Here is a 25633-nt window from a genome sequence, read left to right on the forward strand (position 1 = left end):
GAAGCCGCCTTGTCTTCTACACCAGACTTTATGTATCCAAATTTTCTTACCACCTTCATCCATCCATCCTTTTGGGTATACATGCACTATTACACCTGTCAGTATTTTATCCTTAGGCATAGTTTTACGTTTACAAATGATCATTGGAAGTAGATTTACATCATCAGCACAGCAAGCAAGAACCACGGTGTAGTGGAATTGTTCATGACCACTTGTCTTTATCGTAATCGTTTTTTGTCCTTTTTTCGAAACACTTTTAGTTGGCGGAACATCGAAGTTCATAGGTGTTTCATCCATATTTGCTTTCTGTCCGATTTCAAAACTCATTGCTTGTCTACGGTGAATTATATTCCGGTGAAAAGAGAGAATTTTGTCTTCGTACTATTTTGGCATTTTTTGACAAATTTTTGTTTTCACTCGTATAGCTAAACCATTGCGTTTCATGTAGCGGTGACATCATGAAGGACTTCCTTTAAAATCATTTATTTGACTTTTTAAAGCTACTTTTTGTGTATGTATGCGTATCATTTTCGTTGAAACAGCTAAGCCTTTGGAACGATTATCTTTAATCCATTGTTTAACTTCATCCTCTAATATAAGCCACTTGCTTTTTTACCACATTGCGCATGCTTTGATTTATGCATTTTAATCAAATTACTCTTCTGCGAACGCCAAAGCCTTTTTTCCCTAGTTTTTTCCCTTCCGTGGTGAGCCGAAATGATCTTCGGCAGTTCTATTGCCATGTTCTTCAGCAAATTTGATCACATTCAATTTGTAGCCCGCTGTGTACGATTTTCGTTTGTTAGTTTCGCTCATATTGGAATTCAAGTCAGTCTCTTACTTCAAAAAACACTTTCAAAATTATTTTGAAATAAACGATGCAACAAAAATACCGTTTTTATAAAAAATCTCATATTAATTATCTAGTATATTATACGACGTTTTTTGATCCCAAGTGGCATATAGGTAATAGGTATTTTTTATCATCCTCAGACATAAAGTACGTTTACTATATATTATTGAAATAATAAAGAACTTACCTATTAAATAAGTAATCACTCTGTCATTGGCTAGTTTTGAAAGATATTCATAGTTAGTGAGGGTTGTCTAATTGCTACTATTTAGGCGCACGTTTTAGTTAGGTTAGTGGATTTGGGATGTCTTACATTCGGTGTATAAGACGCAGGCTGGTTTTGGAGTCAGGTTTGACGGTAAAAAGGTGCGTCTTATACACCGAAAAATACGGTAGTATATCCACCCATTTGTGATTGCCGTGTAGACTAAATTTTATATACATAGCATTTTTCAAAGTACGATTGAATCTTTCTCATATTGAAGCTTTGAGTAAACTATACGTCGAATAAAGATAAATGGGTGACAACTCGCGCGAGGCGAGTTTGTCCTGTGCGAAGGCCTTTCAACAGCCGAGCGGCCTTTGACTCGGGCGGCAATCAGGCTCTCGGGCACCCCGTCCCGTTCGTGCGTCAATGGGATATTCGATCGGACGTATATATCTATCCGTAATCGGTTATATATAAGAAAAACAATGGGGAAGCATATGGATATACTCGAGTATGTTGAATAATACTTATAAAATTTATTGTTTAAAGCTCGCATAAATGAATAAATGATAGAGCGAGAATAGAAAAAGATATAAATAAATATAGGCGCGTGCCCTTCGCCTCGCGTTGTCTATGATTTATAAACAATATGGTACTCACTTATATTTTTTAAATAGTGTTACTGACGTTTGGTCCTTTATATATTAATATTATTTCCTATTCATATGGTCCTCTCTCCTTTCTGTTTTCAAGCGGATCGTATGGTCCGTTATATGTATGTGTATTATAAATATGTGTCCAGCGGATTAAAATTATCCATTATCATGAGAAGCCAATTGTAGTCGCGATTTTTTCTAGAATAAGCATGCATATCGACGAGATCGGTCTGCATGTCTGATCTATTCTTCGAACATCGTACTTGCGTCGTGGATAATTACGTCTGGCTGGTTTGTGAAGCTGTTCCACCACTTTTTGATGCTCCGTAGGATGACACGTCTACTTCTATATTTTAAGTATCTATTTTTATTGCTGATTTATTTATTTTAACTAAGTCACTGTGATTACGTTTCAAGTATGCTATGGTGGTGTCTGTAACAGTCTTGACATCCGACTGAATAATGCGTTGAACAGTTGGCAAATTAACGGCATGGTCAGAATTTAGTGGTGGAGCAACATTCTCTGATCTTTTATTTTGCCTTTCGAAATGACCTTCTGATATGAGCTTGAATCCGAGACTTGGTGAACCACAACGGTCGTTAGCTCGATGTTGAAGTTTACGTTCTAATACGTTAAAGCTTATTTTTCTAATGAATGGATGGTAGTAATGCTCTCAATATTGATATTCAGCCTCGCGTAGTTCCTGAATTATCGAATGGATTTTGTTGATATGACTATTGTTACCTGCTGATTGTTCAGCTACAAGTAATTGAAGACGCTAGACGAGCTTATTTAGATCATCTCAATATACACAATAAATATTAATTTTGTTATTGTTTCGTGCAACCTTATAACTAAGTAAAGATGTATTAATTTTCAACTCTTTCTTTTTATGTTTTAGTTTTTTTAGTATTATTAAATAATGAACCACCAATGATGTTATTAAATTTATGACAATTATGTGCTCGTATCGGTTCATTTAGATTCATGCTTTTTCCATTAACGCCTAAGTTTTCCAAATTTCTCGATATCTCTTGAGATGGTCTTGTATTAATAGACTTCTATCAAGCTGCTTTGTCACAAGTAACTGCATTAAACCATTTATTTTTTCAAATATTTGAAATCATCAACGCTCACGGTATTTTCATCAAAAGTCACTGTGGAGTTACAAAGCACGTGAGCTTGTAATGCTAGAGATAAACATGCAGTAGTAGTGGCGTACCTAATGCAGCGCGGGGTAATCCTACAGCCGTGAATCCTCTCGGAATGCTATTACTTCTATGAGGATAATTTGGGCTTAGATAAATAATAAGGCAGAGATTAGATAGATATGAATTAAACACTTTATTATTATACTAAAGAACAGATGGTTTTCATTCAACCGGTACGTCACTGTAACAAAAGAAAGAGACCGGCAGTCGCACAATTGAGAATTCCGTAAAGCGCGTCTAGCTACGAGAGACTGACCACACCGAGGATCGGGTATTGCACACAAACCGTCGGTAACGACTCGTGGCGTCTGATCGGTTCAGCCTCACCCTACTCTCAGAAGGAGGGGACAAATTGGTACGGCGAGCTAAGCGGCCTAACGATCAGTCGACCACATGAGTGATCAACCTTAAGGGGGAAGTCTAAGGGTTACTCCCCTAAGACTCGGGAAAAATAGCAAAATAGGAAACACTCAAATGCTTGTGCCTTGGAGTATTGTCTTCCCGTCTGAAGGGAGTTCCCAATGTTCTAGGCTACTCTCTACCTTTTGGCAGATCAAGTATATGTAGTACAGATGCATGTTCTGGGTGTAAACGTGAGTGGCCGACTAGCGGTCGATCGAGCAATAATAATGTTAACGTTGCAAGCTCCATTTTTTCTTAACATTTCTGTACTTATCGACAGGCAGGCTCTCATCCTCGTTTAGTTCAGATAAACTGTGATAAATTTGTATATTTTTGTCGTAACGGTAGCATCAGTATCTTCATTGCTTGACTGTAGGTTTTCATACTTATTACTAACAATACCAAAATAATTATTTTCATGTTGTGTTCTTTTCTGGAGAAACTTTGTCTTTATAACTGAAAGAACTACAGGAGGGGGAGGATTTTTATTTGCGAAATTCTTGATTGGTTTTACCAAATTTTTGATTGGTTCCACTTCGCTGTCTATAGTATTAGCGGTTCAATTATTGGCTTAAACGTCTTATTCAAGACTTTATCAGTGCAATCTCAAGCATTCTTCAGTAAATTATACTTTTTTTGATTGCTTTCACAAGTTGAGAAAACACCTGTTTTTCTTTTTGATGATCCTCCATGTTAACGTACTGGTGTGATATATTTATAACTAAGCAGTCAAAGCCCTTTCGATATTGTCAATCATTTATTGCTCTATCCTTTTCAATTAATAAAAATTCATATTTATCATCTAGCCAACATTTCTGGCATAGATCTTTAAATTGATTGTAAATTATATCCGAATTCACGTGATCGCCAAATATATATTTCATATTTGCTTCGTCTCGTCGAAAAACCTCCAACAAATTAACGTTATCTCTTATAAGATGTTTAGGAATCCGAGCATACGAGGTCTGTCCGGAAAGTATCGGGCCCACCTTTATATTTTTGTGCTAGCGTTATTCTTTATCATCTGGTGGGTAGCATCCTTCAAAGTAATCCCCACTTGATTGAATAACACGGTTCCATCGATGTTTCCACTTTTCAAAATAGTCCTGGAACTCAATTTTAGAGATAGCCTTAAGTACACTCGTCGCATTGTTTTCAACCGTTGTTTTGTCATCGAATCGGTGTCCTTTGAGTGGTTTTTGAAGTTTTGGAAAGCCAAAAGTCACAAGGGGCTATGTCAGGACTGTATGGAGGTTGTCGAAGCAATGCGATATTGTGTTTGCTCAAAAACTGCTGCACAAGATTGGATGAATGCGCTGGCGCATTATCGTGGTGGAGAAGCCAGTCACCACTTTCCCAAAAGTGCGGCCGTTTTCTTCTTACTGCATCACGCAAATGTTTCAAAATTTGAACGTAGTATTCTTTATTGATTGTCTGACCTGTTGGTGCATATTTGTGATGTACAACACCTTTACAATCGAAAAAAACAATCAACATTGACTTAACATTGCTCCGACTTTGACGTATTTTTTTGGTCTTGGCGATTCAGAATGCTTCCACTGTGAAGATTGTTGTTTTGTTTCAGGATCATAACCCATGATTCATCACCTGTAATTACTTTTCTAAGCACATTATCATCATTATTGACCATTTCCAGATTTTCCAGAGCGATATCTAAGCAAATGTTCTTCTGCTCTGCTGTGAGCAATTTTGGGATGAATTTCGCACACACGCGTTTCATTCCTAAATTTTCGGTTAAAATTTCGGAAATGATAGTTTTTGGTATCCCAAGGTCTTCTTCTAGTTCTCGCACTGTCATACGACGATCTTGTTCGATTGCAAGTCGCACCCGCTCAATAGTATCTGCGGTTTTTGTCGTCGAAGGTCAGCCAGAACGAGAATCACTATCGACAGAAGTGCGAGTTGAAAGCAAAATTTGATGCAAATTCGTTGATCTTGTTTTTCAGTCATTTTTGACAATATCAAAATCCGACGAACGCGAAAAAGGCACTGTAAACAAAGACACGCTGCGTATGAACTATACGTTCGGCAGGTGTCAGTAAGTAACAAATAGATTCGTGATGCTTTACTGTTGGCGTTTTTGTCCGGTAGAGGTCGCTTGAACAATATGGCGCGAAGATATAAACGTAGGCCCGATACTTTCCGGACAGACCTCGTACATTTGTGAGAGATAAAAGTAGTCGACACTTCTATGTCTATTCATACAAAAGAAAGCACATATGTTGCTCTACTTCTCGCACGCGATTTCATCGAATATTATTATGAAATTGGGTAATGTATACTTAGGATCAATCACTGACTCATACTCTTTCGAGGAAAAATACTTTACTCCGTCGATAAACTTCAGCAGCTCTTCCAGTGATTTATATTATGGTTGATTGATAGATATCGAGTAAGCGTAAACATTTTTGAATCTATCATCATAGGGACGAATAATTAACGCCAAAAGACTGTCTATTTTTCCACAATTAGATGGACCGCAAAAAATTGCTCTATACCATGTGGAAGTAAATCATCATGGCGCTCGGTAGTTTATCTTGCCGTAACATGAGGTCGAATTTTTCCAGATGTTCTACAGTTTGCTCTTTAAAATCTATCCTCACGAGACAATGTTCAAACAGTAACTGTGCCAATGGCTACATATATATTCACTTTTATAGTTTTGAAAGTTACGCGTATGTTGGACTTCATAGAACGATGATCATGTACAAATACCTAACAGTGAAGAAGGGACAAGAATCAGTTAACAAAGTTATCAATAAGCTTTCCTTTGAACTTCATAATCCAGGTTATCAGTATTGCCGATCAGAAATTATATTGCGGGAACGAATTGCTTGAGGTAATCCAGGCATCAATCCTCTTGACACAGCTGGTAGAGAGCATGATATAGCTTATTAAAAAAATCGAGAGAGTGTAGAGTATAGAAATATCGCAGAGAAAATTTTAGCTGAGAAAGCTTGGAAGCGAGTGATCGATAAACATTCCAGCATTGGTGTAAAAGCTATTGCTTGCGCTGTAGCTAAAGCCATGAAATTCAAATCGAAATTTAGTATGGGACTCAAGAATAATAAAAAAAAAAACTCAAGCAAAAGGTTCCAAAAAGAAATGTTGAAAGTTAATAGACTTGAAAAACATAATCAAAGCTGTTAATTTTGAATGGTCAAAAAATAAATGTGCTCGAACAATCATCGGCACTACTCAAAAGGAGCTCATACAGCTATTAAATAGTTTAGTGGAATCCAAACTCCGCAAATTCTGCCAGTTTCCAAGAAGATGGTTAGAGCTTTACCTTTTCTCATTCCTCTTCTTGCTGGTCTAAGCGCGACGGGTACTTTAGCTGGTACAATTGCAGGAACCGCTAAAGCTATAAATGATGCGAAGTCTGTAAAACGACAAGTAGAAGAAAGCAAAAGACACAACAAAACGTTGCAGGCCATTGCACTAGATAAAAGGATGTATCTTAAACCTGTGGCAGGGAATTTCGGGGGGTTTGACCGCGCTCCGAGTTCTTCCGCCACAAGGCCTGTTTGGCTCTACCCCCAATTATTTAGGGCGCCAAACCGTCGGCTGATTACGGCGATCGTCGGGGGTAAGGCCAGTAGGGTTACGCGTATCCCGGTCTGCCTAACGGCGACTGCGCAGAGTAAGCAGATGGGGGGGATACGCGTTGTATCCGAGGTTCAGGCCATTGGTGTCCAACTTTCCTTCGATTTCTCCTTAATTAGAGTACGCCGGCAGCTCAGATGATGACTCCTTAAGTCAGGTCGTGAGGACGTTCGAAGTCGCGCGTATTTTACCTAACGAATAATCCGAAAATATAGCGAATTAATGAAACCCGTATGTAACCGCTCGCGGCTGAAAATCGCTAGCATGCAACAGGGGTAGGTTATCCAGTAAATTATATATATATAAATATAAAGATAATTAATCGTTTTATTGATGCATTAAAATTTTTCACATACGAGGTCGGAATAAATATGGTCGGTAAAATTCTGAGTTTTCATTAATCCCTAAGATACAATTTAAACGGTTCCTAAAATGGCGGAAAGGTCAGCGCGAGTAACAAATCGCAATTTTCTTTTATAAGACCTAACGCTCAAATTCGGTTTGCGAAATGGCGGAAAGGTCAGCACAACTAATTAGTCAAAACAATTTAATTCAATTGAACCTACGTTCGTACTAAGTAACTAACACAAGGTCAGCGCGAATACTAAATTGTAATTTTCTTTTGTAAGACGAAACTTAATAAACGTTGACGAAAGGTCAGCGCGAATACCAAGTAGCGATTTTCTTTCATAAAACGAACACTTAATAAAAGTCGACGAAAGGTCAGCGCGAATACTAAGTCGCGATTTCTCTCGTAACCGAACACTCAATTTATTTTCACGGAATGGCGGACAGGTCAGCACGATCCGGTAGGCACCGGCGTCGACGGATCCACGCGTCGCGACGACCTACGGCACTGAACGATTGATCCCCGCACTCCGCGATTAATTAAAAATAAGTGGCACTTTGCCTACTTACAAATTTTCCTTGCGGTATTAGCAAACAAAATTGGCGGGAGGAGTATGACTGGCATCTAGCGCTAATAATCGACAGCGAGATTAGCTGATAGAGAGAGGCTCCTTCCTTGCGGATATCCAGTGGCAAAATGTACGAGAATCGGCTTCTCGCGGTCAAAGATCGTTTCTCTTCTCCTCTTTCCGAGAAGAAATGTTATTATTGGTCGGTATGCTAATTCGGATATCGGTAGCGCCCTCCGAATTTTTATCATTGGTCCGTATGTAAATTAGAATAATACAGCGCCCTCCTTAACTCTCCTACTTTCGTCGTTATTTACTCTCTCTCACCCCCCACTAAGGTATATATCATTAATTGTCGGAAAAGATCTACCCCTACTCTTATCTATTCGTCTAAGCGGACGGAAATCAAATTTTATTCTAATTTGCCTATTGGTCGTGACGTCACTAGCGAATTTTGTCAGATATTCGAATTCAGTTAGTTAAATTATCATTTAAACCTAAAGGGGGTAGTTGTCGCTCGCCATCATAATAGGGGTGTCGGTCGCGTGCGAATTTTACAATTCGATATTTGTTTCGTGTTCATTCTTTTTCAATTTATAATTTAATTTTAATCTCAGAAATACGTATATAATATACGCTGTTTCATTTGTAGCGCCCTCATCTTCGCATTTACATATTATTCTATTATTTTATATTGTCTGTCTCGCTCGCTCTTGTTTCGTCTATTTCGTTCGCTCTGTCTCAGTCTGTCTCGCTCGCTCTGTCTCGCTCGCTCTGTCTCAGTCTGTCTCGCTCGCTCGCTCTCAGTCTATATCGGCGCTTCAAGATGGCCGCTCAGTTTCTCGCGCGTACGCCTCGTGTCCTTGCGCCGGTTGTTGGAGCGCCTCCTGGGGCGCTCCCGTGTCGGTTCTGTGGTGTTGTTCCGGGTGTTTGTGTGTGTGGTCGCTGATTTTCGTGTGTGTGGCGCTCAGGATGTCGCCGATGGTGTTCGGCAGCCCGACACAGCTGATTGCCGGCTGCCACTTCATCGGCGATTTTCTGCTCGCCCCAGGAGTGTCAGTGCCTCGTGAGTGTTCGTGTTAGTGTCTGGGAGTGTAACGGATCTGCATGTGTCATCAACATGCATCTCCGTTGCATTTCCCAGTCAGGTTTTGCATTTTTCTTTTGCCGGCCGGCAACACGTGGTCGGGAGTGTCTGTGAGTGAGTGTGTGCGTGCGCTCTCTTTTTCTGTGGTGCGCTCCTTTTTTTTTTGTCTGCTCTTTGAGCGTCCGTCGGATCGCGTTAGACAGTTTGCTTCGTCCATATCTCCGGCGTGGTCGTTCGGACATAAAAAAGAATAATTGTTCGGTATAGGGCGCGTTAAACTCTATTTTATACAACCGGTTACGGGGCGGCAAGGGACGGGGATGGCCTTTCCGAGGTGTTGCAAATAATGCAGCACTCAGGAAAGGCCTTGTAATGTGCCACATTACAAACCATATATAACGAGCTATAGACTACATCTCAAACCTTACTTGGGATCATCTTTAAAAAAAAAAACTTTGAAGTAAATTTACCCGATAGAGCTCTCAAATATCGACTTAATGAAGTGTAACGGTCCAGTATAATTTGCCTTTTCTCCCACTGCAAAATAGCAACCCGTCGTACGCAAGAAAACTGAAGAAAAGCGGTACTTGAGCGAAAGCGCTTTTCTCATATACGTGTAAATGTGTTAGGGCAATTCGACGAAAACCAGACCATATACGAGGGTGGTCCGATAAGTACTTAGCCTCACCGCCCGATGGCGCCACTCTCGCAAAAGAAATATTCTATTACGTAGTACAACCTTCTCGATAGTTACTGTCAAGATTTCAGCCGGATCGGAGTTATAGTATATTTTTGAGAGCGTGTGAAAGCAAGTGTGTCTGTTGATTTTTGAAAAATGGAAAAAGAGCAGTATCGGTCGGTGATTCGATTCTTGTTTTTGGAAGGGAAATCGCGGGGCGAAATCAAAAAGCGCTTGGATGCTGTGTACGGTGACTTTTCTCCTTCGATGGCGATCGTCAAAAATTGGTTTAACGAGTTTCAACGTGGTCGCACGTCGATTTTTGAAGAGCCACGTCCAGGTGCTCCGAAAACGGCTACCACGGAGGATAACGTGAGAAAAATTCACGATCTCGTATTGGCAGATCGACGATTGAAGGTGCGCGAGATAGTTAAGATCGTAGGCATCTCAAAAGACCGCGTGGGTCATGTTTTGCATGAAATTTTGGGCATGAGAAAGCTGTTTAAGCGCAATCCGAAGGAGTTTCTGCGTCGTTTCGTGACAGTCGACGAAACATGGATCCACTGGTATACACCAGAGACCAAGGAACAGTCGAAACAGTGGACTTTACCCGGCGAATGTGCTCCGAAGAAGACGAAGACTGCCCCATCGGCCGGAAAGGTGATGGCCACCGTTTTCTGGGATTCACAAGGTGTGATCTACATCGACTACCTGGAGAGGGGCAAAACGGTTACAGGGCTGTACTATGCCGAATTATTGGGCCGATTCTACGTCGAATTGCAGAAAAAACGGCCCCATTTGGCGAAGAAAAAAAACGTGCTCTTCCATCATGACAACGCACCGGCTCATACCTCCACCGTCGCCATGGCCAAATTGGTCGAATGAGACTACAAACTGCTGCCCCAACCACCGTATTCTCTAGGTTTAGCCCCGTGCGACTTCTTTTTGTTTCCAAACTTGAAAAAGTCACTCGTCGGGCAGAAATTTGAGTCGAATGAGGAGGTAATCGCTGCCACGGAAGCCTACTTTTCTCACCTCGAGGAAACGTATTTTTCATACGGGTTAAAGAAGTTGGAGCATCGCTGGGCCAAGTGTATCGAACTAAAAGGAGACTATGTTGAAAAATAAAACGCCACTTTTCCAAAATTTTCGTTTTTCTTTTGTAGGCTAAGTACTTATCGGTTCACCCTCGTACACTATATAATATTCTCCGATCCTTCCATTCGTTAATTCTCGTTGTGGCTGACAGATCATGAAGTGTTACGGATAGTGTATACCCGAAACGTTCTACTGATATCACTAGGTTATATCACAAAGTGTTTAGGCACAGTACGATACCTTTCTTACTAATGTCAAAATTTTCACCAAAAATTGATACACAGCAGCGACGTGGTATTCAGAATTTCCGTAGAGGGCGCGGTATGTCGTTAGACTGACTAATGCTGAATGATGACGAAGCTTCGAGCAAGCCTTCAGTCAGACCGTGAAACAAAATCACTTCCCTTCAAACTAGACATATACGAAAATAACCGAAACTCAAGCTATAAATATTAGGATGCACGATATGTAGAAAAACATTCTCATCACCCACACTTACAATCAGCTCAAGAAGTTAGCCAATTATCCAAGCGCTTAAAAAGAAACGTAGAATCCGAAAGCCAGACGCGTTACTTTAAAATCCATGCAAGTTTGTATTTAGATTCACGATTATCTTTTTTTTTGAATGTCATAGCTCAAGCAAGATTAACCCACGTGACGCGTCTAATTAATTCACATAGCGAGAGTATTAGCCAGTAGTTATCGTTTCAATAAATAACGTGACCTCTCTTTATATTAGGAGCAATAATAAATATATTCCCTCTAACATCAGTTACTCATTTCATCTCGTTTTGTTGATTATCTTCATTGCGAAGCGAATTAAGGAAACAAAAACTTTCAACCGGTGACATTATAATCTTTTTATTTACGCCCTAAATTTGCGTTCAGCCTATATTTGTAAATAATAAACTGTATATAAATGATATTCTATTTTCAATGTACATGTGAACAATTCGAAACAAAATTGCGCAAGCAAACCTTCACTTCATTTCTACTTGAAAACCATGATTTTTTGATAATAAATAGTAAATTGATAAAATTATCATGGTCATCTAAGATTATTATATTTAAGCTATATAATCTATTATTTTTCAGAAAATACAAATGAAATACATGCTCACAAAATAATCATGGAACCTACATATAATGGTGTTCAAAAAAATTCAGTAAAGGAAATATTGAAGTGTTCTATTTGTGGCGATAGACCAACTGGAAAACATTATGGAGCAGTATCTTGTGATGGATGTAAGGGATTTTTCAGACGCTCAATACGAAAAAATCACTTCTATACTTGCAGGTTTGATATTTTCTTTTTTTTTCTAAACTTTAAAAGTGTGTTATACATATTACTATAACTAAATGAGAAGTCTTTAATAAAACTTTTTTGTTGGGGTATTTTTTGATGAAAATAATCATTTATTATTAACAATAAGAAAGAGTACATTGTTCAAAGTATTGTCCATGGCTAGCTAATATTTATTTCCATCTTCTTGGTAATTTACGGTTTCCTACTCGAAAAAATGGCACGTCTTTTGAGGATATCCACGACTCCATCTAATTTTTCACTTCGTTAAAGAATAGAAGTACTTAGTGAGGCCATGCCTCATCAATCAAAACGAGCATCGAAAGGAGCAAAGTGTGGATAAAACAGACGGTGGGTCAATGCCCCCAACGTTGTTTGAACAGGTTTCGAAACATGCGGCCAAGTATTGTCATATTAAAAAATTAACTTGTCATGTTTTTTAGCATATTCTAGTCGTTTTTGCTCTAGTATTCGACTCAATTCGACAATGGTACGCAATTCGACATCTTCACCGTAATCAAAAATTTTTATTGGATTATTTGTGTTCATTTTGACAGATGAAATTAAATAGATTTTTTTCTTCAAGATGGAATAGCTGATGATGTCGAAAAAATGGCGTGAATAACCGAGTTGAAGTGATTGGAAAAATGAGGACTATTCCACTTTTATTCTCAATACATTTACAATTTCCTAACGTCCTCGCGGACATCATGAGCCTACAAGAAGCGATCTATGTCTTTAAATCGAGAATGTAGTGTCAAAAAATCTAAAGATGATCTTATCAATAATAATTACTCTTGCTAATCTTAATACTTAGTGCTTTGTGATAAAATTTTTTTTGTCTTTCTTTGCATTCAGCTTAATGCATGAATATAGATTTAAACTTTTATTCACAAAATGAAATATTCAAAAATTCGATATGTTTTAAACATCCACATCATTTAATATTAAATATAGCCGACGATAATATGTAATAATAAAAATTATGCAGTTACGTTAATACATATAATAAAAAAAATGTTGTCAATGAAATTTAAATTTTTATCAACCTAGGTTGTCCTGAAAAATCTTGAAGTCTTCTCAAAAATATATTGAAAGATGAAATATATATTCTAAAAATATTAGTTTTCTATAATTATATTCTTTATAATATAAATAAAATATGTTGGTAGACCTTCAGCTGTAATAAAAACATTAAAAAAAAATATTTTCTCATATTGTATGTAACTAAATATAACTGAAAATACTGTATAATATTTTATCGTGATAAGTTATCGATTTATATCTTTTATTACCTATTTATTTAACTTCTCTATGGTGGTATCAATCGATTTTTATTTTGATACTAGTGTGATCAAATTCAATAGTTCATATTAAATTCATGCCAGCTATACTGATATAGTTTTGAAATGTTTAATTATCTACAAAAGTCTGCAGTAACATTTCATGACTGTGTGATAATACGGTATCTCAGAAAATCTTGTGTCCGCTATTTTCTATGCCATTCCCAACTCACTAAATCCTCTTTGTTCAAGAAGACGCGACTGACTGATCAGACATCCGACCGTATCGAAACCTTGTGAATCACGACCTGTCAGGATCCGCCCGATCGATGTGCACTACCATTACACCCAACCCCCACACGCACACTTTTACACATAGAACCCGGCCCGACACTCCACCAGCAAGCTAGACGACGAGGAATTCGCAGCCGAGATCAGTTAATCTTGGTAGCTGAGTTCACAAGCAGAAGCACCGCACGTACATTAACACCTCTTGCCATCCAAACAACACACTCGAAGCACAGCCCAACTAACAGACATACACTCACACACACTGACCAACCTTAGAGGCACCGAGAGGCAGTCACGAAGAGCGGCAACAGGATGCGACGTTGACGCGGGAACTGACCGGCGGCCATGTTGCGACGAGATCGGCAACGAGGATGAGCTAGAGAGAGTGGAGGCGACGAGAGTGAGAACATGAGTACGAGCGACCTGACCGATAGAGTAGATGCAAGTGGAGATACCGATGCTAAGTAGTGACGACCGGTAGGACTAATGTTCATGAGAGAGCAAAGGATAGACGATAACAATGCAGGTAACGCTAGACTGATCGGCGCGCGCACTGTCCAACAGCCAATGATAACAGAGATAGGGATATAATAACGAATAGGATAAAACCGAAGCTATCTAACTGATCTGTAGCAAAATTATGCAAGATAAAGTAACAAAATAGACGACGCTGATGATCGGATTGACGACACTCGTGACCAATACGATAAAAATCCGTCAGAAAAAGGAGAGGTAATCGAAGGAACACGCTACGATGTCGCGCTAGTCGCGGCCTATTCCTCTAGAGGCTGCAGCCGTGGATTGACGTGATCAATGAGAAGGCGAGGCAACAAAAAGTGTCAAGTACTACTAGTCCGGACGAGAGAGAAAGGCAAAGGCGAGAGCCACGGACCGGATAACTCTACAGCATCTGTAAGTACCTATTACGTTTGAATCGTGAACGGGAGTGCGCGAAGAGAGAGTAGGATCCGTGGATCCGCGAATCGTTCCCATCGATCCACGGGTAATCTACGGTGCGTGATAAGTTGTCGCCTTTGTGTTCTCTGACCGACCGATCGACCCGACCTGTAATTATCGCAAGTGCGGGTTACGGTAGCGTCGCGGTGCGCCTAACAAAGGAAAGATTCGCAATGTGAATCTCGTGTGCTGCAATGGGAATAGTGTCGGCGCGGATAGATAGGTTGATCGCCGCGTCGTCTAATAAAATAGAAGAATAACGAATGTAGAAATATTGAATAGCTTGGCATTCGGCAAACAGATTGAAAATAAAAGCATAGAAACAGTAGGCATATTGAGTTATTTGAACTTGGCAGACAATTTAGCATAGGAACATAGTAACAGAAGGAATGTAGCATAGCTTGACCTTGGGCAGACCAAGTAATGAAGGAACATAGAAATAGTTAGGTGAATATAACAGCTTGACCTTAGGCGGAGCGTTTAATGAATCTTTTTGGTTTATTAATAAATGGATTTTTTTTCTCGATAATCTGCGTTTTCTCTTTGCGTAATCTCTAATTTACCTATCCCTATTTCGCAATCGGATTACCGCGTAGGAGGGGCAGGTTAGCGTGAATCTGTACGACGATATCGTAACCATGCGCCACTGCGTTTCAAAACTTCCGATCACCCGTAAGACTACCCGCTACCAAAGCGATCTTGAAGGAGCCACTCACACTACCCGCTTCTGAACAGGAGCCCGCTCACCGACGCACCTTTTTTGGACCAGCTAGCCGAGCCGCCCCTCCCCCTTTTTCTCTCTTTTATTCTCTGCTAATCTCATAGCTGCTCATCTGATAGCCCTTTCGCGTCTCCCATCCTCGCGTAATATTCACACGTGGTCGACTTGGGCCATGGACGAACCGATGAGGTAACTATTGGGAAGCTCGACAGGAATCCTCAGCAACGGTAGTAGCAGTAGCAGCAGTAGCAGCAGTAGCAGTAGTAGCAGCAGTAGCAGCAGTGACAGCAGCAGTGACAGCAGCAGCGACAACGGTAGCATCTATAGCAGTAGCCATCATCAGCTATTACAACATCCGCAGCTCTCTTTCTGTTTTCTACCCCCCCCCCCCGCCCTTCTTTCCGCGTGCACGCGTTCTCCTAACATGAGAACGGTGGCTGGCGCCCAACATACCCACGATCGTACAAACAACAAAAAGCTGCATTCGGACTTCGATTTGACCCTTGATTCTTGACCGACCCCCACCCCCCTGCGTGTACACGTGCGCACGCCACCCATTGGATGTTGACAGACAAGGACTGGACGAGGCCGAGGAAATCCCTACTACTATTTTCTCGTTACCTCTCCCGCGTCACAATTGTACATAAAAGATATTTCACACTATCACACAACACTTGATCACGTGTCTCTTTCAGCTATACAAATCAGGAATGAACTGGCTTCACTTTGTCAGATTCTCAATTTTATGAAAAGCATAATTGTACTGATGATTCAATTCATCTACTAGTCTTGTAATCCTTATCCTATTATTCTCGTGATTCTTAAACGTAAACAGGTTGACTGAAAACATCAAATAAAGAGTATTATCATCTTTTATGTTTTCCAACTTCATCGCATCGATTGTACGAGGATTGTTCAATAAGTCGGTAACTTTAAATAAAAACACTATTGATTTAATAAATTCCAATTTTTTTTTCAATATAGTCGTCTTCTAACTCTATTCTTTTATTATAGCGGTGCTCAAGCTGTTTTATGCCATCTGAAAAGTAATTGTTATCTAACTCCTCAAAATACTCATTGATCACAGTAATTACCTCTTCGTTAGATGAAAATCTCATACCCACAAGCCAAATTTTCATATCAAGAAATAAAGAAAAATCGGAAGGGGCCAAATCTGGAAATAAGGTGGATCAGAAAGTATTGCGTAGCGTAAATCAAATAATTTGGCCGTTGCTTGGAACTCCTGTGAGTTGGTGCATTGCCATGAAAATGCCATGGAAAAGAACTTTTTTTTGACCAGATGGGACCGCTTTTTCTTCAGTATAGCATCAAATTTGTCTAATAATGAGAAAAAATATTTTCCTGTCATATTTCTTCCACTCAGTAGGTAATCGACTAATGTTTTACCACTCGAATCTCAAATAGTTATAACCGTGACTTTTTCGGCTGATCGTACCATCTTCATTTTTTTCGACGCGAATTTACCTGGTTTAATTCACATTTTCGACTGATTTTTCATTTTTGGCGTATAATAATAAATCCATGTTTCATCAAAAGTAATGCAGCGTCGCAAAAACTCCTTTGGATTACTTTGAAACATATTCAAACATTGCTCAGATGTAACTATACGAGCTCGCTTGTTATGTACAAACGCGGCACCCATCCTGTAGACAACTTTCTTATGCCCAAATATTCATGTAGAATATTCCATGTGCATCTTACTGAAATCTTAAGAGTCTCATTAATCTCACGCATTTTCAATCGACGATCGGCGAGTACAATCATGAAGTTTATTGATCATGTCTTGTGTAGTCACCTCTTTTGGACGGTCAGCACGCTTAGCATCACTTGTGCTCTTGCGGTCAGAATGAAATTCAATAAACCACTTTTAAACCATACCATACAATGGGGCAGAGTCTTTATAATATTTTCTAAGCTTTTCTTCAGTTTCTTTGATTAATTTTCCCCGTAGGAAATAATATGTAATAAGCACACGAAACTCATTTTTTTCATGATTTTATTTACATAATAAAAAACTAAATTCAAGTGACTGTAAAATATTTCCAAACCAAAGTTCGCGTTTTCTATACGCGGAACTCTATGGTATGCATAAGGATCTTACTCTATATTCAGAACATTAAGCTTCTCCAGGATTCACATAAAAGAAGCTTCTCACCACTCTCTATCCTAAGGAACGCTATGTCAGATAGTTATTAGGTAGTCTTGCCAATGGACCTAAGCTACCGTAAGTACATCAAGCGATCAGCTTAAACGAAGCTCCTGGCTCATGATTCACGTAATTCTCAATAGGAATAAAAGGAAGCATTCTCGGAATTAGTTCGAGAAACTTTTCTATAAATTGATAATCAACTAAACCCACAAACCCTAATCCATTAACTCCAAACTAAAACTTTGTTAAATTTCAGTTTGGGTTTCGTAAATTTGGGGCTTGGGGGTTTATGGGTTTGGAGTTTGTGGATTTTGGGTTTGTGTATCTCAATTTTTATAACTTTTTCTAAAGTCTAGATAAATGCTTGGATATCATAGACATCTGTGTTGACTCTCTCTTAATACATATCCATTTTGTCGAAATTTCAAAATGTGATATCTCAATAAAAAAAAAAGATATTTGAGTAAACTCAACGACATTTGAAGGAAAAACAAATTTGAGGAAAAGACTTCTACTTTTTCTTTATCGTCGCTCTATTTATGCTCCATCAGTGTATATCAGCGACAGAGACTTACAATGTGTTTTAAAACAAAGCAAATGAAACTTTTTTCAGTGGTGATTGTATCAATCAGTAGAGATTGAGAATCGAAACTTGGCCTACCGGATGCAATTCCATCGCTCTACCAACCGAGCCATTGCAGGCCTCCTACTTTTACTTAAAGATTACATTTATACTTTTTCTATCAAAAAATAAAATTCGTTGCTATATAACCACAAAAATAGGTAAAAAACGCTATTGTTGCATTTTTAGATTAGGTTACCTTAAGAACCAGAGCCAATTGAGAAATTTAGACCTCTGATTTGGATTCAGCGCACCAAAAATCTTCGGAAATATATACTGCGGTTTTTAGTCAAAAAGTCGACCTAACATAATTGGCCTATATTTGGAGTGCTTTATAAATAGGGATGTAATTGAAGCTCTTATAACCTTATGAAAACTATTTTTCTTCATATTAAACTTTAAGAAAAATGGCAAAGACTACGCTGTACAGCGGTTTTGGCGCTGTAAAAAAGAGCCGGAAACAAGCTATATAAGCGAATTTTGACGCATCAGAATATCATTTTTTCAACAGTACTCTCCACATCATAGTTCCAAGACCTCTCTACCAAAATATTTTTAAACCGATCAAGAAGCTTTGCCTAAACTTTAAGATGAAGCTACGAGCACTCAAGTGAAGAAAATTGATCATGAATGTTATACAACAATTGATGAAAAAAAGATTGATTGTAAAGAAATTGTTTGAGTCAGAAGTTAAAAATGATCACTATACGGTTTGAATGGCTCAATCAGTCATTAATGCTTCAATAAAAATCATAAAGTTATGCATCAAAAAGGAGCATATGAACGAAAGAGAAGAGAGGTGTAGAAACAAACAAATTTATCGTAGAACTAGTAATACAGCTCTCTTTCTCTCTCTTTTTTTCTCCCTCAATCTATTATAATCTACTACATTATTATAAATTGTATTTCATTTTCAATTTGGAAGTAGATCATTAAGCACAGTAACAATAAATATATAACGCAAGATCAGATCGTATATGTTTGTAATGTATAAACTTCATGAATAAATCAATTCCTTGAAGAAAGGAAAAATTCTTTTAATCTACTTTATTGTTTCAAAATACAAGCATCATTTTTTGTCATTGTAATATTTTACTATAAGGGGCAAAGATTGGCGCTCTCAATTTCGTAAAAAAAATTTTTTTGTGATACATTTTGATCCAACTGTTGTCGAATCCAAGTATTTTATATTAGTATCACGTCGATACGAAAGAAAAAGTACGTGACGAATTATAAGTTATGATTTCAAACCAGGTATCGATAATTTAGTTTTCTATTGTACCAACCCTCCCGGGAAGATTTGTAAATCTATCTAGCGAGATAGATTAGTCTAAGCACGTTCCCAAAATACTTCCGCGAATATTACTCACCGCATATTAAATTGGCAAAATCACAGGAAGGGGCACATCAGCCCACGGTATAAAAAGGCTGGATTGGAGTTCGCAATAGCAGTTACTCAGTATATAGAATACAGTACGCAATACACAATTTACGACTCAGTAGTTTCGCAAAGTTGTTTTTTAAGTCTAACTATCCGGCTACTTAGAACCGGGATTATTAAGTATTATAATTATCTTTAAACAATAAAATCTAAACTCAAGCGCAAACACCTGAGACTGTCCATAAAAAACCTCTTTTGAAACCCAATCCTAATAAGGTAAGGAACTATTTTATCTACTTAAAACGCCCTACATATAATAAAGGCGCTATCCCTTTAACCAACCTTTGCTTAAATCCTGACTAAGATCCAACCTTTACCAACGCGACATTACTTGAATATATTATTACGTCTGTCTGTAACATCATTTCGCCTAGACATAACAATTGGGGGCCCCTCATTCCTTGGTAATTAGGATCTTATCGCAAAATTACAATGGTCGAAACACCGTACGAACGAAAACTAATCACACTCAAAATACTAACAAAAAAAATTAGCGAAATAGAACCGAATTTTACAACAAACAGGGAACCTACGTTTACAGAATGTCTCACATATCTGCATCAAAGATTTCCACCCACCGAAACAAAGCAAATTACCCGAGTCGAAGAGTTACAAAGATTAAAATAATTTACAAGACTACATTGATACAAACCCATTAGACTTTCTATGTAAAGATGACTTAATATTTGACATCCTCATTGAAATGACTAGTAAAAATTTAAATCCAGCATTCCTCCTTAACGCTATTACAGATATAAATTTTGAAAAATTAAAATTAGATAAAACTGAAATTCCATTACTCGAGCTCATCGAAAATCAAACGGGTTACGAGACAGCAATTGAAAGTTCAGACACGTACAACGCGCCTATTACAAACGTATTTATGACTAACACACCGTCCGCTTCCATATCACCAGAAATGACTCATAATAAATCGGAAAAAGTTGATTCCACTCCAACTCGACATTTTACCCCTACAAACAAAGCTAATTTTGCAAGCAGCCCATTTACTATGTATTATACGCCAGGGACTTTCAGAACGGGACTAATGAATTCCACACAAAACATAGTATCGCCAATAAAAAATTTTAGCCTGAAAGACGCTGTTAACTTCGTACCTAAGTTCGACGGATTTAACATACCCTTACACTTATTTATCGACGGTTGCCGAGAGGCACGCAGCATAGTCCCGACAATAAATGAAAATGATCTCACCAAGTTAATTAAAATTAAACTAAGCGGTGAAGCACTTAAAAGCGTGCAAGGAAAAACGTTTGATAATGTTGAACAAATGATTAAATTTTTGGACCTACTGTTCGGATCAGCAAAAACTTGTAATCAATTAACAGGCGAATTAGCAACGTTAAAACAAAAACGTGGTGAGAATGTAGTCACATTTTCTAATAGAGTGAAAACAGTGGCTGACTTGAAAGCTGAAGACAGTGGCATGAAAGCTGAAGATAGTAGCATCTGCCAAATTTGCAATAGACCAAAACACACAGCTAAAGACTGTTGGTATCGGATACCGCAGAATCAAAATCAAACTCGACCAACTACGCAACAGCAACGGCAGCAGCCCAAACAGCAGCCGTGGGCGGAGCCTCGCGCGGCAGCTAACAATAACACTAATCCCCGCTCCAGCCATCAGCCACTTTGGGCCGCCCAAAATCAAGTAAAAACAAGCGCCCCAGCTAATTTAAATTCGCAAGAAAAGTTACAACAAACTAATTCCTCGATTTGCAATTACTGTAAAGAAACTGGACACTGGAAGAGTGATTGCGAAAAACGAAAACTCAGAAATCAAAAATTACAACAGGCGGAAAAAGACAAGGGTTCCCAGACACTCGGCGCTACCCGGGAGCCCCTGTAAATACAGCGCCTCAAACGTCGCACGCACAAAAAATCATCCTTTTACATTTTAACAGTCAGTCACCAACAATTCAACTCGAAATAAAAACAAGTAAACAAAAATTTAGCTTCATCGTAGACACCGGGGCAGCAGTCTCTCTACTTAAAATCTCAAGCAAACCAAACGGTGTCCACGTAGATATTTTTGACAGATATGAACTACGGGGGATCTCGCAAGAAAGTATCTCGACATTAGGAAAAGTGTCATTAACCTTTCATAACTTTGTACTAGAATTTCACTTAGTACCGGAAAATTTTCCTATATTAGAAGACGGTGTAATAGGAAGCGAGTCATTAAAAAAATACAGAGCGTATATTGATTACGCCAAGAATCTCTTGAAAATTAATGACTTGTTTTTCCCAATTATCACCGAAAGCAAGTCCTGTTACATTGGAGCTATTCCCGTAACAAAAAAAATTAACCAGGCACCCAGCAAAATACCTCTCGCAAACGAAGGACAGGCACAGCCTGGCAATAACTCCTTGCATTCGGTCGACGACCCTACTGGAAAACTACTGGACCTAGCAGTCGAAACTCAGAGGACGAATGCACCTGTATACAAAACCCATGTTAAAAAAAATGGTCACGAGGCCATAAAACAAGGTGACATACTGACTCCTAAAGAGTATATACCTCAGCTGTCTGTAAACAAAATCCGAGAAGCACAAAAAAAATCAGATTCCGACAAACTGTACAACCTATCTGTTAATTACCTTTCCGAGAACTCAGAAAAAATTAACTCTGTACCTGTAACTTCTGGCATGCGCATGCAAACTCTGAAAAACGAATCCGATTTACTCTACGCTTTAAACAAAGCATCAGAAATGATTAAAAAATCAGAAAAATCAGAATCAGATTACCCGTCAATACAAGAATTAACTAACAGCATTATTAGTTGTTTAAATAATAAAGAATCTGAAATTAATAGCGATCGCTTATACCTGCTCGAAATACTAAAAAGGTACCTCGATCCAATTATTAAATCACAAAGTAACTTACAAAGGCCAAATATAGTTAATAACGCATTAAATGCATTATTAACGGCCCGCTCCATTATTAGGGGAAAAGTACCTAGAGCACATTGCACAGCACTGCTTGTTAACCCAAAAACTAATAATCGCCACGAAAGAGTCAAACAGTTACTTCAGTTGATTAAATTGGACCATATCAAACAAGATCAACGAACAAAAATTGAAGAAATCGTCGAAAATTACAGCGACAGATTTTTTGTTAAGGGCGACGAGCTCGGGGCCACGAGTATTATCGAGCACGAGATCTATACTACCTCCGAAGTACCTATCAGACTACGACAGTTTAGGCACCCCCCGCAGATCAGTAAATTTATAAATGAACAAATGCAGGAATTGCTAGAAAGAGGTATTATTGAAAAATCAACTAGCGCATATTGCGCACCAGTTTTTTGCGTGCCCAAAAAGAATACGGAAGATGGCGAACCGCAACCGCCGCGCATCGTGTTTGACTATCGCGCGCTAAATAAAATTATTCCAGATTATAATTTCCCAGTCCCTCTACCTGTCGACTTATTTGAACGAATGGCCGGTGCGCAACTATTTTCGTCATTTGATATGTATTCATCATATCATCAGATAAGTATTAAAAAGGAACACAGGCATAAAACGGCATTCCAATGCGAGTCAGGCCTGTATCAGTTTTGTCGCTCCCCCTTTGGACTTAAAACTAGCGCACCAGTCTTTCTGTCACTAATAAATGTACTAGTATCAGATTTAGAAAATGTAGTAGCATTTTTCGATGATATTTGCGTATATTCTAAAACATTCGACGAACACTGCGAGAGCATCATCGAGTTAATGAAACGCCTTCGTGAAACTAATCTGGTCCTCCATCCGAAGAAATGCAAAATTCTACGCCCAGAAATCGAGTACCTCGGTCATGTAATCTCGAAAGACGGACTACGCCCGTGCAACGACAAACTGCGCGCAGTAAAAGAATTCCCGGTCCCGCGCACGCCAAAGAATGTTAAACAATGGCTCGGCCTAGCAGGATACTATAGACGATTTATAGAAAATTTTGCTAAAATCGCCAAACCACTCACTATTCTATTAAAGAAACGCCAGCCGTTCGTTTGGGCGGAAGAGCAGCAAAAAGCTTTCGAGACGCTACGCGATAAATTATGCGAACCTCCGGTGCTCAGACACCCGGATTTCGACAGAACATTTTTTCTTACCACTGACGCATCAAAAATCGGAATCGCAGGGTCACTTTCCCAATTTGACGACCAAGAGCGAGAACACGCTGTAGCATACATTTCACGTACCCTCACACCTGCTGAAAGTAATTACCCCGCTATCCGGCTCGAACTATTAGCAATAGTATGGAGTATTTCGCAATTCAGACCTTATCTGTACGGCCGAAAATTCATCATCATTACTGACCATAGACCTTTGGTACATCTATATTCAATAAGTGACCCAAATTCACAAGCAACTCACCAGCGACTATTATTACAAAATTTTAATTTCGAAGTCAGATATAAAAAAGGAGCATTGAATGTCAATGTAGATGCGCTCTCTCGAAATCCTATACAGGAAGTCGAACAGCTCAATAAGCATTTACAAGCAACTAGGCAAGATCCGGTTCAAGCACTGGTCTTGACAGCTCGACTAGATGATAATACAAAAAGGCCAGGAAATACGCACGCCATGACCACGCGATGCGCAAGGGGCCGACAACCAAGTGCAAAATACTTGGAAGCCATCAAATCCCTCCTGCCGCGTCAGAAAAAGAATCCGCCTCCTCAGGAAGTAGACACGTCAGTAACGGAAACCGACACGAATATTAATTATCCTACAGTTACTAAAAACACGTACTGCTCCGAAGGCAATAAAATTGGCACACAATATAATATGCATAATCAAGACTCTAAAAATAAACAGGACTCACAACCAAAACAGGATATGACCTCTTTAAAAGACGTGATGCTCGAAGACTCAGCCAACTCCCCTACCGCACCCGTGACTACGTTACCCAATGAAAACATTATCTATTGTCGGGATGCACTGTTTATGAGGCGAGACAATTACTTGTACTTCACTGATACCTTTGGTACCCCCCTGGATGAAGGCGCACTCAGTTTATTTAAACATGATAAACTACCACAAATGAACAAATTGCAATTAGCCGTTCCCACTTCAGTCAAAATAGGAAACAAGATGCATTTTATTATCCCAATCCGTCATGAAACTAGAGAGACCACCGAAAACATTAGAAATTATACATACCAAGCACTGAAGCAATTAGCAATTGAGTTAACTGAAAATAAAATTAAAACCATCAGTATAGCCCAAAGTAAAAAAATTGAGCTCGTCGATTTCTTTGAAATTTTACGTATGATAAAAAATACACTGGGACCTTCTGAAGTCAAGATCATAGTTTGTCAGGGACTTATAGTTTTCGCCCCCATCGAGCATCGTCAACAAGTGATCGAAGAAGCCCACTGTTCGGCTATAGGCGGTCATAACGGTTGCAGTAGAACTTACAAACGCATCAAGAATAAATACTATTGGACACACCTGAAGGAAAATGTGCAAGAGTTCATTCAAAAATGCTTACCATGCCAATTGAGAAAATTAAATAGACATAATGTCAAACAAAGAATGATCATAACCGATACCCCGCCAGTCCCCTTTTTTAAAGTCAGCATAGACGTAGTAGGCCCACTCGAGCCTACCAAAACGGCAAACGCTTACTTACTTACCTGCATGTGCACGTTTACCAAATACGCTATAGCGGCACCCATGCCAGACCAAACAGCTACTACTGTAGCTGATAACCTTATTAAAAAACTAATATGTACCTTTGGAGCACCTAACGTCATAGTAAGTGACAGAGGCACTAATTTCACTTCAAAACTAATGAAACGTATTGCAGCTCGCTTCAAAATTAAGCATATTACTACAACGGCTTATCACCCGCAGGCTAACAATGTTGAACGAATTCATTTATCGTTAATCGAGTATCTAAAAATGTTCACTTCCAAGACCAAAAATTGGGACGAGTATGTCGAACTTGCTATATTTAATTATAATACAAGCTGGCACAGCAGCCACCAGTTCTCACCATGGGAACTGCTGTTCGCTCGCAAGCCACGCCTACCAAGCACGGAGCCCCTGCTAGAGCAAGATTTACTACCTACCTACGAAGGCTACGTGGAAAACT

At 39.0% G+C, this 25633-nt stretch overlaps 1 protein-coding gene across 2 annotated transcripts in view; it reads left to right on the plus strand.

Moving 5' to 3' along the window:
• LOC131664157 (hepatocyte nuclear factor 4-alpha) overlaps positions 1 to 25633 on the plus strand; it is a 900667-nt gene that overhangs the window by 106378 nt on the left and 768656 nt on the right. For both annotated transcript variants that reach the window (XM_058935049.1, XM_058935050.1), the window contains exon 2: positions 11835 to 12036. In XM_058935049.1, coding sequence (XP_058791032.1) covers positions 11835 to 12036 — 202 coding nt within the window. The remainder of the gene's footprint in view (positions 1 to 11834; positions 12037 to 25633) is intronic.

The sequence above is a fragment of the Phymastichus coffea genome, unplaced genomic scaffold, assembly GCF_024137745.1.
Source record: "Phymastichus coffea isolate CEN01 unplaced genomic scaffold, Cenicafe_Pcof_1.1 PCOF00041, whole genome shotgun sequence".
NCBI lineage: Eukaryota > Metazoa > Arthropoda > Insecta > Hymenoptera > Eulophidae > Phymastichus > Phymastichus coffea.